The sequence below is a fragment of the Anthonomus grandis genome, chromosome 11 (assembly GCF_022605725.1).
Source record: "Anthonomus grandis grandis chromosome 11, icAntGran1.3, whole genome shotgun sequence".
Lineage (NCBI taxonomy): Eukaryota > Metazoa > Arthropoda > Insecta > Coleoptera > Curculionidae > Anthonomus > Anthonomus grandis.
In genome coordinates, this window is record NC_065556.1 from 13108763 (window position 1) to 13126235 (window position 17473).

The 17473-nt window shown below is 33.2% G+C and overlaps 1 protein-coding gene across 1 annotated transcript in view; it reads left to right on the forward strand.

The window, feature by feature from the left end:
* Window positions 1-22: 22 nt before the first annotated feature.
* Window positions 23-17473, forward strand: part of LOC126741990 (pre-rRNA 2'-O-ribose RNA methyltransferase FTSJ3) — a 30877-nt gene continuing 13426 nt past the window's right edge. The window contains exons 1-3 of the mRNA XM_050448509.1: window positions 23-339; window positions 563-792; window positions 16729-17467. Of these exons, the coding sequence (XP_050304466.1) occupies window positions 273-339; window positions 563-792; window positions 16729-17467 (1036 nt within the window). The 5' untranslated portion in view covers window positions 23-272. The remainder of the gene's footprint in view (window positions 340-562; window positions 793-16728; window positions 17468-17473) is intronic.

Genomic DNA, 17473 nt, shown 5'->3' on the forward strand with positions numbered 1-17473 from the left:
TTTCATGCAATTAAAGAAATAAATAAAAACTTATCAACAAAATTACAAATGCTAGAAAGTTACTGTTTCTGTGTTTTCTAGAAATTCTCTAATGTAATAAATTAATGGTTTGGTTGCTACATTCTTACAGTAGGCCATTCTTTATTAAGGAGATGTCAACATGCTCGTGGCCATAACCTCACTTTCCGCACGTTTTGTTTTGAATATTATGGTTTTGTGATTTGATTTCCCAAACTTGTATTTTAGAAAAATCTATCGGAAAATAGTCAATTATGGGGAAAAAGTCGAAAATTGGAAAACAGAGAAAGGATAAGTTTTATCACTTAGCCAAGGAAACAGGTGAGATATCAATATAGTAACATTTATATTGTGAATAAATTATTAATTTTAATGATACCTTTGATTATTTAAATTGACCTCCAATAATTCTTAAATACAACAAAATAGGTAACTAAAATCATTGAACTTACATCTAAATTTCCTACCACAATAGTACATGTTTTCTATTATAATTCATTTACATGTTTTTGTTTTATCTTTTCTATAAATATGTAATTTCCAGGTTTTAGATCCCGTGCTGCCTTCAAATTAATTCAGCTAAACAGGAAGTTTGAGTTCTTACAAAAGTCAAGAGTATGTCTGGATCTGTGTGCAGCTCCTGGAGGATGGATGCAGGTGGCAAAGCAAAACATGCCTGTCTCCAGTATTATTATTGGTGTGGACTTATTTCCCATCAAACCCATTCCTGGTACTATTTCATTAACTGAGGATATTACTACTGACAAATGTAGGGTAAGTCAATATTTTAAGGTTCAAATCTAAGGTTTATTGATGTTTCATCTTTTGATTCTTATATATTTTTTTTTTTATTCATTAAACGGGAAACCCCAATTACAAAAAAAAATTAATTATAAAATACAGTTATGTCAATAATTAATAATCCTTACTTAAACTATTAAGAGTTAAGTACTTTACTAAAAAAAAAGACTCTAAAGTAAATAAACAAAAAAAAATATCTTTGTATTAACTAATAAATTAGGAACATAAATTCTCACTTGGTTTACCCATCAAACAACATATTAATTAAAAATATTAATTGAACAATACTAAGTATTCAAAATTTTCATTAAACTACCCTTAAAAGACCTATATGAATTGCTAAAAACATCTAGCCTCTCCTCCTGATCCAAAAAATCTAGAGATCTCTCCAAAAAAGAGTTTTTACCATAATTGGTTCTATGGAACCTAATATGAAATAAATTGTTTTGTCTAAGTGTTCTCTGAGGAATAGAAAATTTAACCTGGGAAAGTAAATCTGGACAGGATGTAATACCATTCAACAACTTATAGATAAAACAGATGTCAAACATTGTTCTTCTTTTATCCAAAGACAAACACTTAACATAATTCAATATTTGGGAATAATCATGATTAGCAATAAGATCTAAATTAAACATGTAGTTATAATATCTTAAAAATTTGTTTTGCACACTCTCCAGTAATGACTTATAGACATTATACTGGGGAGTCCAGATAATTGAGCCATACTCAAGCTGTGATCGTACCAATCCCACATATACAGATTTGACAGCCTGCAATGATAACCCCTCACAATTTCTAAGCGTAAAACCCAACATTCTATTAGCTTTTACTACTATTTGGTCTATATGATTGCAGAAGTTTAATTTCGTGTCAAACAGTATTCCTAAATCCTTAGCAACATCCTTCAATTGAAGTTTCTGGCCGTTAAGTGTGTAAAATGATGGTATCCTACTTTTTTTCCTATGAAATGAAATTTGGAAGCATTTATTAATATTCAAATCCAACAAATTATTTTGACACCACAGAGAAAGGCTATCAAGATCTTTCTGTAAGAGGCTGATATCAAGTTCATTCATAATAACCAAGAAAAGTTTGAGGACATCAGCAAACATTAAAAATTCACAATACTCCAAGACATCCCTAAGGTCATTAACAAACAAACTAAATAGTAAAGGTGAGCAGTGTCCACCTTGTGGCACTCCAGAACAAACTTCAATCACCTTAGATATAAAATTACCAAGTTTAATCACTTGCTTTCTATCACTAAGAAAGCTAAGCAACCATTTTAGCAATCTATCAGAAAAACCTATATTTCTCAATTTTTCAATCAATAACAAATGATTTACCTTGTCAAACGCCTTGGAGAAGTCTGTATATACAGCATCAATTTGATACCCCCTCTCCAAGGCATCTGACAACTTGTTGTGGTATATGAGTAAATTTGTAAGAGTGGACCGACCACCTCTAAAACCATGCTGTTCCTCAACAATAATTTCTCTACATTGCCAATCTAAATGGGCAAACATAAGGCTGTCAAAAATTTTTGGGGTTGGATGACACTATGGACACACAACGATAATTTCTGACATCATCCCTCGACCCTGATTTAAAAATAGGAGAAATATAACCTTCTTTCCATATGTCTGGAAATGTTCCAGAAATAAGAGATAAGTTAAAAAGTTTACATAGTGGCTGTGATAGTGCATATCGACAGTTTTTTAAAAGAATATTGGGGATTCCATCTGGACCAATCATTAACTTATTAGGCAAAGCCCCCAGCTTATCAAACACCTCCGCCAGACTTATGACAGGACAGTCAATATTAATTTGGCTAAAAGACTTTTCGGGTGGGGTTGTGTTTGCATTTGAATAGACTGCAGAAAAGTGAGTAGCGAATAAATCAACAATCTGCTGACCATCAGTTGCAACACTATTATCTAAAAACATTTCCCCTGGTACAATGTTAGATGCTCTTTTCTTATTAACGAACTTCCAAAAATTTTTTAGATTATTAGTCAAGTTCTCATTCAAAGTAGCAAGATAATTTCTGTAGCACTCTTGACTTAACCCTTTACACTGAGCTCTCAGAACAGTAAATTCACGATAATCTCTTTCATCATGGAATAGTTGGTATTTTTTATGCTTACTTTTTTTGAAAAAAATACCAATCTTCTTAATTCGGTAGAAAAATATGGAGGAAAGCTAAATGTCTTATATTTTTTTTGAGGCACAAAACATTGTATACCAAAATTTAAAATGTTATAGAACTCTGACACCATAATGTTAATATCGTCTACTTGGACCCCATTATGAGCATTTGACCAATGTACCCCTGGCAAATTGAAGTCACCCATCATGTAAAACTTAGTGCTAGGATACATAGAACAGATTTCTTCAATTGTGATGCAGTGATCACTATAGATATCATTAGAGGACCCTGGGGGAATATATACACCGCCAACTATAAAACTTGATCCTGAACATTTACATAACTAAAAACAGCTGTTCAAAGTGAGATTCTGTCTTTTTAATGATTGAAGCTTGTATGTGATTTTTTACCAGTATTAGCACTCCACCACCTCTACTCTTTGATGTAATCTGCACATTTCTATCAGCACAAAATATACTGTAATTACAGCAACTAAGTTCTTCCGAAAAAATGTCCTCATTCAACCAACTCTCCGTAATAACAATAATATCATAACTTGAACAATCCAACATTAACTTCAACTCAGCAATTTTGGTACGAAGCCCTCTGACATTCTGGTAATACATTTGTAATGGGGTATTGGCTAGTTTTTTCTCGTGTTACGTGTGTTATCTCTCAGGCTGTCTTTCCTTACAACCTTGGGACATCCATTGATGTACCTATCATTTTCTTCGGCATTCCTCTCTTGCAGCTCAGTTTTGACCTTCCTAAACTGGTCTCTTTGCATCATCGTCTGATCTAGATTAATGCTGTACTTAGTCCCCGACAATTTTTTCTTAACTTTTAACACCTCTTTAACAAAAGCCTGTTCAGTACAGACCACTTTTAATGGCCTGCATGAGCCTGTCCTTATAGTGCCAATTCTAAGAACTTTTTCAACTTTATCGAGTCCTCGATCTACCTTCATCAGCTTAAAGACATCTTGTAACACTTTCTTGTCATCTTCGATTCTATCCAGTATTACCTTTCTATAGCATCCTATATTACTTTTTATGTGTTTTTATTTACTACAAAGATCTTTATGCTTGAATGTAAAATACAGTTATGCTATGAATATGAGTATTACTATATATTCAGGAATGTTCTAAATACAAACATGTTGGTTTTTAGAAATGCCTTTGGGTGCTGCAAAGAAGAAAGTGAGTCACTCAAAAATGTTTTGTAAATACAGTGAAAGCTCTCCTTGTGGACAGTCTATAATCCCATAGAGGTCCTCCTATAGTATATCCTATCCTATAAGTGGACATCTCTTTTAACCAGACAAAGTTCCTGGAACCGAATTTCAGCATATCATTTTCAATGTTAAATGCATTCCAATAAGCGGACGCTCTTATAAACGGATGCAGACACTAGATTTTTCTGTATGTGATCAAAAAATCTCCCATAAGCGGACATGAAACTCTAATACCCGGACGATTTTTAGTTCTGCTTATTGCAATGCACATATATTATCTACATACATAAAATTCGGTAATTCCCCAATTTATATTAGGTGATTCCCCATTTACGCATTTCGTTGGCTAGCCAGTATGTAATCTTGTGGTTTATCTTCAGTTCAGGCAAATTCATAGTTGATTGAGATATTTTATTATTGTAAAATGGCACAAAAAAAAAAGGATGTTCTCGTTAAAGGAAAAGATGGAAGTTGTTAACATATTAGACAGAGAAAGTGTTTCAGTTCGTCATTTGGAAAAGAGGTTTAATATAGGGAAAACGCAAGCAGCTGAAATTGCCTAAAATAAGGAAGATATCAGGAGTAAATGGCAATCAGGAACTAATATAAATTAAAAAAAGGATTTTTTAAAAAAGGAAGGTTTTGCTATAGACAAAATATGTTTTGAGTGGTTTGTGAAAGCTAGAAGTCAGAACATTCCAATCTCAGGGCCGTTAGTGAAAATGAAAGTTAAAGAAATCGCCATTACTTTGGGCTATAATAATTTCAGTGCATCCGACGCTGACCGGTGGCTGCAAAAGTGGCGCAAGAGACATAGTGTGAGTTTCAAATGCATATCTGGCGAAGCTGCTGCAGTAAATCAAGTTGATGTGTCACAACTTTTGGAGAAACTTCCGTCCATGTTGCTTGGCCACAAACCAGAAGACGTGTACAACGCAGATGAAAGTGGACTTTTTTTTCGCGCATTGCCCGACAAAACTCTGTCCCTTAAAGGAGAAACATGTGTGGGTGGAAAGTTGTCTAAAGATAGACTAACCATTTTATTCTGTGCAAATATGGCAGGTGAAAAATGCGATTTGATTGTGATCGGGAAAGCAGCTCGTCCCCGTGTTTTAAAAAACGTTGCTATTAAGGATCTACCAGCGACTTCGAAATCCAACAAAAAGGCATGGATGACGCGAGAAATCATGTCTGAGTGGTTACTGGAATTCGACCGGAAAATGGGAATCCAAAAGAGGCAAGTTCTTTTATTTTTAAGAAGAAATCGACTAGTATGGATACTGTTTTAACTGAAGTCAACGATAGAGCACTGAGGGCTAACAATATTATAGTATACAATGCACCTGAATCCAATTGTAATAAAATTCAAGACAGAATCCAAGATGATCAGCAAAAGGTATCTGAACTTCTGTTATCTATAAACAAAGAATCGGCTGTAGACAAAATGGGCAAGGTTATTAGATTGGGAAAGCAAAGAGATAATTATGTTCGGCCACTTAAGGTAGTGTTTTCCGAGAGCAGGATAGTTAAGGATATACTGTCGGCTGGACGAAAGGTGCCTGGGAATCATACATATAAAATTAAAGGTGATTTAACCATGATGCAGAGAGAGTGCATCAAACGGGTGGTCACTGAACTCAATAGAAGGAAGAATGGTGGTGAAACAAATCTTTCAATTAAATATAAAAATGATGCACCATATATCGCTACGACTACTGATACTTATAAATCTGAGAATACAAGAAAAAACACTGTTTAGCCCCAATACAAGTATTTTGTTTTAATGTTGGTGGTTTGAGGACTAAAATTGAAGAACTCCGTAAACTAGTTTTATGTTCTCAATACAGTGTGTTGGTGTTTGTGGAGAGTTGGCTCTCTGATAGATTCTCTGATGCTGAGTTGGCTGTAAAATCATTTAACCTGTTCCGCTGTGATAGATCTCGTGTCACTAGCAGTAAGAACCGAGGTGGGGGAGTATTAATATATATAAGTGATAGAATTAGTTCTAAAAGGATAAAGTTGGCATATGATTCTGTGGAACAATTGTTTATATCATGTAAAGTGGGTAACAATAATCTTATTATTGGAGGGGTTTATATTCCCCCTAATTCTGAAATTAGTTTGTATGAAAGCCATTGCCACTTGATAGATATTCTCCAGCAGGAGTATTCTGATTACAAATTTTATGTCTTTGGTGATTTTAATGTACCAGATGCTTGCTGGGGGAGTGACAATCTTGGCGCTGTGGTTGAGTGCAGTGCTAACTCTCCAGGTTTAACTCTAGGTCAGTTTTATGCTTATTTGAATTTTTTTCAAAAAATAACAATACCTAATGATAGATTGGTTTATTTGGATCTGATCTTCACTTATAAAAGTAATCTTGTGGTAACAGAAGCAATCAACAACCTTTTTGATAAATCTCAAAACCACAAAGCGTACAACTTTCAATTAGATTTGTGTGGTGAATTCAAGCCAAATGTAGAGTATGTAGAATTTTATTATGATTTTAAGCTTGCAGATTATGATGGCATTAATAATTACTTGTCTGAAATTGACTGGACTACAATACTGAACACGACTGATATTAACATAGCTGTCTCTCAATTCTATCACATTTTAAATATGGCAATAGCCCTTTTTGTTCCTCTCAAAAGATATAAGATGTCTGATTTTCCCAAGTGGTTCTCAGGTGAACTTAAATATCTAGTAACACAGAAGAAGATTGCTCACAAGATTTACATCAGTACTCGTGATCAATCTGATTATGTCACTTTTTCTAATCTCAGGGCGAGGTGCAAAACTTTAACGAATATTTGCTACCGTGATTATATTTCAAATTTAGACCAATTACTGTGTACTGACCCTAAAAGGTTTTTGTATCACCTCAACAGTAGGAAGGCGGTAAATAAAATTCCAAATTCAATGTATTATGGTGATAATGAATTTTCTGGTTGCGAACAGATAGCGGAGGGTTTTGCCCAGATTTTTTCAACTGTCTACAATACTAATATAAATAAAAATAACAATTATTATATGGGTCAACAGGTGGGAGAAAATATGACAATTCCTAATCCCCAACTGTCTGTTGGTTTGATTTTTGATAAAATTTTAAAATTAAAGGCCAAAGTTAGTTCAGGTCCTGATGGGATACCAAACTATTTTTTACAAAAATGTGTCTGTACTGTTTCTTGCCCTCTATTCTTCCTTTTTCAGAAATCCCTTGGCTCAGCACTCTTTCCGTCATTATGGAAGCATAGTTTTGTGGTACCAATATTTAAATCAGATGATAATGACCAAATAGGCAACAATAGGGGCGTTTGCATCCAGTCGGCCATTCCAAAACTGTTGGACAGTCTTATCTAAGACCAAATTTATTTCTATTGCAAGGAGCTGTTGCTCAATTAGCAGCATGGGTTTAGTTCGGGCAGATCTACGATCACTAACTTGTTGATCTATCAGCAGGATCTGTTGGATGCCTTGGAGATGGATGTGATTTATACAGACTTCTCCAAGGCTTTTGATAGAGTCGATCACAGAATCTTGCAGGAGAAACTTAGAGTGTTTGGTTTCTCCAATCATATAGTTGCCTGGTTCACAAGCTTCTTGTCTGGCCGGTTACCAGGTTAAATTGGAGATCCAGCAATATCAATGTATGTTCTGGTGTACCTCAGGGTGGACACTGCTCACCATTGCTCTTTAACATTTTCATTAATGATATAGCTACATGTTTTGAAACTAGTGCCTTTTTATTGTTTGCAGATGACCTGAAATTTTATAGAGTAATCCAGACTCCCAAAGACCAAATTTTGTTACAGAATGACCTGAATAGGCTAAATGATTGGTGTGTCAACAATATCTTATTCTTAAACATAAAGAAATGTAATTATATTAGTTTTCACAAAAGAAGTAAAAAAGTTGTAACAACATACAATATAGAGGGAAGCCCTGTTCAGTATTCTGATACAATCAAGGATCTTGGCATTTATTTTGACGATCATTTAAATTTTAATATACACATAAATAATATAGTGGTTAGGTCCTCCAGTGTTCTGTCGAGAGCTATCAGTCGAGACCTGTAAGAGAGTGTACATGTCTTTGGTGGTTTCTTTATTGGAGTATGGCTCAATGATATGGTCCCCCTATTACATGAACAGCTGTCTGGCCCTTGAAAGGATTCAGAATAAGTTTTTGAGATTTTGTCTATTTAAATTAAATTTGGAAATACCGAACGATCATGTTTATGATGATGCACGGGAAGTGCTGGCTATGACAACATTGAGAGAAAGACGTATTCGTGGTGATTTAACCTTTGTATTTAAGCTTCTTAATGGTCTGATTGTGTGCCCCGACCTTCTCGGTAGAATTAGCTTCAATGTCCCCTCAAGACTCTTGAGACGAAACCGACTATTTGCTTTGCCTTTTCACAGTACCAACTATGCCACTCACTCCCCTATCGAAAGAACCTTAAATATTATCAACCATGAGTGTTTCGGGCCTGTTTATAATATATGTTTAATTACTTAAATCAAGCTTATTTCGATCTTAATTATATATCAAGTTATCAAGGCCAGACTGTAAAGAAATAGGGACGCTGCTTCAGTCACACTGAAATAAGTTGATCCTTCTGTTTTCGACGCACACCCTTAGTGATTATGTAATGAGCGAAATAAAATCGAAACGAAATAAGAAGAGACACAATTTGACGTAAAAGGAAAAAGAGTGACTCGACTTACCCTAGTAATAAATGAAGTAAAGGATGTTGATATAAGGAACACCCCAATCAGCTTTCATTAAATCGACGAAGACGTGATGCACTTCGGTATTATCTCGCATGAGATTTAGGTACCGATTCAATAATTGCCGTAGTACTACTACTTTCCGGTATCACACACCTGTTCCGTATTTTGGCGGATGACCTCGGTCAAATAGCTTACTCCTCTCGCCCCGAGGGGTCCATAAGGTAAAGTAGGATAAAAAAGCAAGGCTTTATGGAAGGAACATTGGAGGAAGAGAGTAAGGAAATGTAAGACAGGTCGAGTTTAAATATTAACAATTTACCAAGAAACGCGTGTGTTATACCGGGTGAACCTTTATATGCAAAATCAATGTAAATAAACCAAAATAAACAAAGTATTACCGAACTAATTATTAAATATCTTAAACTTTAAAGAAAACTTATGTTAACTAAAAATAAGTAAAATTAGCAAAAAGTAATAAAAGAAGAGAGAACGAAACAATGAGGATATTGAAGTTGTGGGCATTGGCTTGTCTGGTTTTAGGAATCAAATTAGAGAGATTGTGTAAACTCTTCTGTTGATTTTATGTTGGTTTGCCTGTAAAAACATATTTGTATTTTAGCTATTTTAAGTTATGGTTAGGTGTAACTATGGAACTTTGTAATATTTTTTTTTGTAATGGGGTTGATCCCGTCTATTAAATAAATAAATACATTTTTAGACAAAGCATGCTCTCATCCTCGTGATCTGAAAATGAAAAATGTGAAAATTATATTTTTACCGCCAAACACAACTTTAATTTGTCAGCCCTTGGATCAAGGTATTATACAGAACTTTTATTATCGGCATTTGATTTTAAAACATATTTTAACAAAACTTGACGGTGTCCAAAGCTTATCTGAGCTTACAAAGTCTATTAATGTGTTAGAAGCTTTGTATTTTATAAAAACAGCATGGGATAAAGTAAATTCCTCTACAATTAAGAACTGTTTTGGCAAAGCTGGATTCAGAAAAAGTGGATGTAGCTCAGAATTTGCTGAGCAAAATTATTGCGATGCTAAAGACGACCTGCCCTTAGCGACACTTGCTCAGTTACTGCCACATGCCGAACATTTAGGAGTAGCAGACCCCCAGAAATTAGATGATTTCCTGGCCTTAGACAATAACATAACAACAGAAGAAAATGCCATTGACAACTTTTCGAATTTGGATGTAGAAAGCCCAGGCCAACTTGAATATGGTAGTCCAAACGACTCAGAAGAAGAAATGGAACTGGTGGACTCACTAAGAGGTTCAAAAACTATAAATTCATATGGGGAAGCTCTAAATCATATTTCTATATTGAAAAAATTTGCTAAAGATGATTTCATTGCATTTCAACATTTAAAAAATTTAGAAAGTTGTTACGAAAATTGTCTCCTTCAGCACAAGATGGTGAAATTTCGTCAAACATTTAAAACTTTTTTCAAAAAGCTAAAGAATAATGTTATTTTTTTAAAAATTCTTGTACCATGTATTGAAGCATTTATGTTTTTGTATGCGTATACATACATATAGATATATAGAATAAATGCATACTTTAAAGATGTGGTGAGTTTCTGTTTCATTTTCCTCATGATTATGTATTACCTCATTTCCTCATGATTATATACCCCGTTATTTATACTCTATACTCACATACTCTCTTTTAAACGGACACCTCCCATAAGCGGACAAAAGTTACGGAACCGGGAGTGTCCTCTTTCACTGCTTTCACTGTATTTGAATTAATGCTTAAAAGTTTATATTTTTGCATCTGGAAGATTGCTCATCTGTCTGGTATGGAAAAACGATAACACAATTATTCACATGTGACTATTGCAGATTCTGAACGTAAATATATTTTATCATTTCTTGCCAAATATATTTTATAATTTTTTTACCCCAAACACATAAAATAATAATGACTAAAAAATTAAATTTTCCAAGCTTCTTAGATAGAGTTAGAATAAATAAAAACTATAAAACACAATTAACCATTGTAAATATTTAATTTTAGTATTTTTTAGCTCAAGCTCTAAATTTTATTGAAATATATGTAACCTTGCTATTTGATTTGTGACACTGACTGTGTCTTTATTAAAAAAATTTTGTACTCTTGAAAAGGAAGAATGAGGTATTCTTACTTGTTTAACATAATACTTGAAAGATCAATTTACCTTGCAATTTACCAATAGCAAAATATTCATATACACACAACAATATAATATTTTCATACTCTCAGGTAAACTGGAAACTAAAATAGATGGTAAAAAATAAAATGAATACAAATTGACAACAATCTAAAACTGCAGGAAATTAGCTTAAATTTCAATCAATGTCATAAAACTCTTCTATAAACTATAATAAACTGTAGCATATTATAAAAGGTAACTTATTAAATTCCCTTTTCATAATTTATTTTTCACCACTGAAATCTTACAAACTTAGTTAATAAAATTATCAAATTTGATTGAAATAATTAAATATTAATCTAAAAAAATTTAATGCTTATTTACATTTAGATTTTAAAACAAGTCATACTTTTTAATCCACAATCCACTTTGTGAGAGTCAGATTACATTGTGAGGTTCTTTTTAGTGAGGTTATATTAGATTTTTAAATAATTATTTAAACCGCCTTCTCACCCTTACCTACTTCATCAAAAAATTCGTTGTTACATAGATGTAAAAAAAAAGAAAACAGAAATAATAAAAGTATGTTGAAGTACATACTTTAGCATATGCAAAGCAAAAAAAAAATATAAGTATATAAAATAAAAAAGCATAACAACCTATATACTAAAGCAGACAATACCAGAAAGACCCTCCAAGACCTATCTAATTTATACATTAACCCAAAATTATCTGGGATTGGGATAATTATAAATAATTATGCCAAAAAATGAGCAGATTTAGTCCTCCATTGTGTACGGGGGCAGAAGGCTTTTTAACCATCTACCCCTTTATCTATTTTTTCTTTTTTTATTCTTCTTTTACTTTTTTAATTGTGTTGCTTGTGTTCTATATTCTATGTATGTAAGAATTGTTAAAATTTTTATATTTTTGTAAAAGATTATGTTGTCAACTATCTTTAAGGTTTTATATAATGCTTTGTTAACAACATACTATGTTATGTAACAATAAAGCTATGTTTGACTTTGACTTTGACTTAACATTTTCAAAATGTCAACAGTTTTGATAAATAAAACCTAACCATCTGGCAGAATCAGAAATTATTTTTGCTATATGCTGAAACTTAATTTGGCATTAGATTTCCCCAAAGGAATTCACAATCATCTTCAGTATCTATTTTTGTAAATAATTTGATAGCATCTATCATCTGCAATAACAGTAAACTCTGGCAATACATTAATTTGGCAAGATTCTTAATAAATAATAAAAATAGAAGTGCCCCCAATGTGGATCCTTTCAGAACTCCCAAGCACACTTCATATATATGAGACCTAAAGCCTTTATATTACAAAAACTGTTTTCGACCTCGTAAATAAGATTTTATTATAGGGACTACATCCTTAGACCAAAATATGTACGTTTATGAAGGAATACAAAGTGGTCACTTTGGTCAAAAGCTTAAAAAAGTAGAAATTAAGGTAAATTATATCAACTTAACCCCTATTATCTAAATGCTGACACAAATCATTTAGGCAAGCTAGCTTTACTGCACAGAAGGGATTTTTAACACATTAAAATTGATTGGGTGCTATGTCTAATTGGACATGGGAGTATATTCTATTAAAAAGAACTATTTTTAAAAGTTTAGCTCTATAATTTCGAATGTCATTCTTTGGTCCCTTATTAAATATTGGGGATATTCTTGTAGTCTTCCATCTATCGGGGAAGACTGTTGAAGATAAGGTAAGATTAAAAATATGTGCAACAGGCTTTGACAAAACGCGAATGTAATCTCTTACAACTAAACTTGGCACTTCGTCGTTACTGGAGATCAATTTATTTATTATTTTATTAGAGGCAATGACAATTTCCTCCTCCGAAAAATTACAAGAGCAATTTCGAGGGTTGTTAATAGTCTTCCTCGATTCAATACGTACAAAGTCAGAGGGATCCAATTCAACATATACTCTTTTAAAGAAAGTTCTAAAAGCATCAACAATTCGCTGTGGATCTTTTATTTTGTATGATCCTGAAGCAGCATTACTCCGGGAATATCAGAAATTCCTTTTTTATTTGTTATAAGTTCCAAAAATCAGAAAAGCTTACATTAATTCAATTTTCGGCTGTTTGAGAATATTCAAAAAAACACCCTAATTTCTTCTGAGCTATTTATAGTAATAAGTTCTATATTTTTTAAGTTTTTTCTGAATTAAGTTTTTTAATTTGATGTTTTTTTATGATATCGGAATTAAACCGGATTGACTTCTTTAAGGATTTTAAGAGAAACTGCTCTATGAAATATTTCATTAAGTGTACTATAAATGGTGTTAAGTGCGGTGCAAGATACATTAAGATGCAAGGAGGCAAACACCTCCTGCTAGTCAGCAGCTTCGGTTAGGCTATTTAACATTGGATAGTTTGCACATTCAAAATGAAAACAATTCTGTGCTAGTAAATTGGGACTGAAATTATTAGTCTGTGGTAGTTAATAATTTACTTCTATCATTATATAACAAAATATTGAATGACGAGTTCCTTTCGACTAGAAATCTATGTTTACTACCCGAACCGAATAACCTTTTAGTTGAACTGACCATTTGCGGCGCTACTTCCATGACGGATGATTCGACAATTTTTCATCGGACCTCAAATCATCTGTCAGATCTCTGGGTGCACTGTTCGAGTCATGGTGGTAATTTACTAATTGGTGTCGTCTACTTTCCACCTCAGTCTGGCTTTGATGCCTATAAGATCTTCTGTGCGACTGCCGAAAAAGTTCGGCGAAACAATCGAAATGCCAATATCGTAATATTTGGAGACTTAAATTTACCCAATATACCATGGGAAATTGACAATGAAGATATGGTTCCAAAGAACTTTAACTCTACAGAGGATGAGCTGCTCTTAAATACAACTTTATATTTGGAAATGATTCAGGTCAACTTTATCAAGAACCATATAGATAAACTTTTGGATATGATCTTTACAGACACGCCCCACAACATCAAGGTATCTCTTGTCGATCCAGCATTGTGTAGGCTTGATTGCTATCATTCAGCTTTGGAAATGCAGTTATCATGGGAAATATTCCCACATATAAAAATAGAGCTAAGACCAAAATCCATTTATTTGAGCGTGCAAATCATCAGGAAGTTACTCAATATTTTGCTTCAGTCAATTGGGATCAAGTGTTGATGAAATGGTGGATGAATTTTATAAGCATATAACATTTGTTGTTGATAAGTTTGTGCCCAGCAAGACTATTGAGCACGAAAAGTTTCCATTATGGTACAGTCAAGACCTGAAAAACAAAATTGCTTGTAAGAACAGGCTTCATAGAATATATAAAAGGTCAGGTCTACAAGGGGACTATAATAATTATTCTGCGGTTAGATTAGAGACAAAGTACCTCATGGATTTGTGTTACCTTCTCTTTGTCACTAATACAGAACAAATGATACCAGGTAATATGAAGTATTTTTGGTCCTATGTTAAGAATCTGCGTAAAGATAAAGGAATACCAAAATCTATGGAATACAAGGGGATGACTATGGAGACTCCCGAGGAAGTATCTGAGGCTTTTGCCGACCATTTTGAATCCTGCTATTCGGATTTTTCTAACAAATGCATTACATCTGTTCCAGAAAATCTGGTGTCTGTTCTTTCACATCATATTTTTACCAATGAAGAATTACTGGACAAACTTAACTCATTGCATGCCAATAAAGGATCAGGACCTGATGGAACCTCACCAGTGTTTATCAAAAACTGTTCATCTGTGTTGGTTGTGCCTCTTCAGTTAATTTTTCAGAGGTCATTTGATACATCTTCATTTCCCACGTATTGGAAGCTGTCAGTTCTATTCCCTATTTTTAAAAGTGGACGCAAAACTGAGATTGGAAATTATAGGGGTGTTTCCTTGCTTTCAGTTTTCTCCAAAATATTTGAATCAATTTTGGCTGATGGAATATTTAACACCTTTAAATCCTATATTTCTCCAAAACAACATGGCTTTTACAAAAGTAGATCAACGGCGACAAACCTAGCGGATTTTCAGGATTTTTTAAGTAAAAATATCGAAAAAGGCTATCAGATTGATGTTGTTTACACCAATTTACAAAAAGCATTCGACAGTGTATGCCATAGTCTGTTGATAAAGAAACTTGAAGCATTGGGAGTAATACATGGATCATATCTGAAGTGGATATATTCATATTTGAATAGTCGTACTCAACAAGTCAAGCTAAGGGGAGCAACTTCTAGGGAAATTCGAGTGACTTCTGGAGTGCCTCCGGGATCACATCTTGAGCCAATTGTGTTCCTTTTATATATAAATGAAGCTGTATCTGTTTTTAAACACTGTGAATGTCTTTTATATTCTGACGATCTAAAATTTTTTTGAACTATTGACTGTGATGAAGACTGTTCCTTAGTGCAACTAGATTTAAATAATTTTAATCAATGGTGTGTAGAAAAATTTTTGAACCTTAATGTTAAAAAATGTAAAGTTATGTCCTTTCACCAGAAAAAAGTTCCATATAGTTTTACATATACATTAGACGGATGTTTGCTGGAAAGTGTAGACACTTTTAATGATTTAGGTGTTATTTTTGACCATCAATTGACTTTTAATGCTCATGTTGATAACATCACGATGAAGGGTTTTAGAATGCTAGGTTTTATTAGGAGACATTGTGATTAAATCAGTGATATTAGAACCATAAAATGGTTATACAATAGTTTATTTCGTAGTGTTTTAGAATACAACTGTATTGTCTGGTCACCATTTTATAACATACATATTAATCGTATAGAAGGAGCTTAAAATAAGTTTTGCAAATTTTTACTTTATAAACATAGGTTCCCTTATGAAACTATGTTATAACATTAGATGTCAGCTAGTTAGGCTGCAAACTTTGGAAAAAAAGAAGAAATAATCCAAAATCTATTTTTTGTTTAAATTACTTAACGGTAAAATAGATAGTTCTTATTTTTTAAATAGGATATTTTTAAAAGTCCCAAATAGGGTTACACGTCAAAGGATCCTTTTCTATGAACGATCTCACCGTACCAATTATGGATTTAGGTTACAGAACCACTAATAAAATTGTATAATACGCACTATAGTTCGTATGATCTATTTACTTAGGAAAGTCTTGTAATAGTTTTAAAAATAAGATTATAAGAGGAACAGGGGGATAAGTTAGATAATATATGTAGCTACTTTATTTTCTTGTTTTTTTGTTTGATTTATAAGCTTATTGAATATTATTTGTGTTTTTTTTAACATTTAATTTTAATTTCATTAACAATTGCTGATCCCTAAATCCAGAAGTCTTTCATTGATATTATAAAAATCTGTAGTGTTGGGGTGGGAAATCAGGCGTAGCTGTCCAGATGGATTTAAGAGAGGTTTCCAGATTAGGGGTATTATTTTATTTTAGGAAAAATTTCCGTTCTTTTGTTGAATTTCGCTAGAGAAGGAATGTGATGGATGTTGCATATATCTCCACATAAATTAATATATAAATATATAAATACTGACTATCTGTACTAAAAAAATTAGTTTTATTAACACACCAATTTAAAAAAAAACAACTGATAAAAATAATTATTTTCTATTCTCTTATTTAGGTTGCGATAAGTAAGGAAATTAAAACTTGGAAAGTTGATGTGGTTCTTCACGATGGTGCCCCCAATGTTGGTAAAAACTGGCTGCATGATGCCTATTCCCAAGCATGTTTAACTCTTAGTTCCTTGAAACTAGCCACCCAATTTTTACGTAAAGGTGGTTGGTTTGTCACAAAAGTCTTCAGATCCAAAGACTACAATGCTTTAGTTTGGGTGCTAAAGCAGCTGTTCAAGAAAGTTCATGCTACCAAACCGCAGGCATCCAGAAATGAGTCGGCTGAAATCTTCGTCGTTTGTCAAAATTACATTTGCCCTGATAAAATTGATCCTAAATTCATGGATCCAAAATATGTCTTTGAAGAGCTGGAAATTGACCCAAAGAATAAACTGAACATATTCCATCCCGAAAAGAAGAAGAAGGAGAAGGCTGAGGGATATCCAGAAAACGACTACACTTTATTTCACACCCTCAAAGCTACAGACTTTATTAAGCATGAAAATGGCGTGGATATTTTGCAACACGCCTCAGAAATAGTCATTGACGATCCAGATATTTTAAAACATGAGAAAACTACCAAGGAAATACAAGAATGTTTTAAGGATATTAAAGTTTTGGGCAGGAAGGACCTCAGAAATATTATGAACTGGTGGAAGGTGCTCCATGAAGAATGGGAAAAAGAACATAAAACAGAAGGAGAAAAAGGAACTGAAGATGTAGAGGAAGATAAATCAGAAGCTAAAGGTGCAC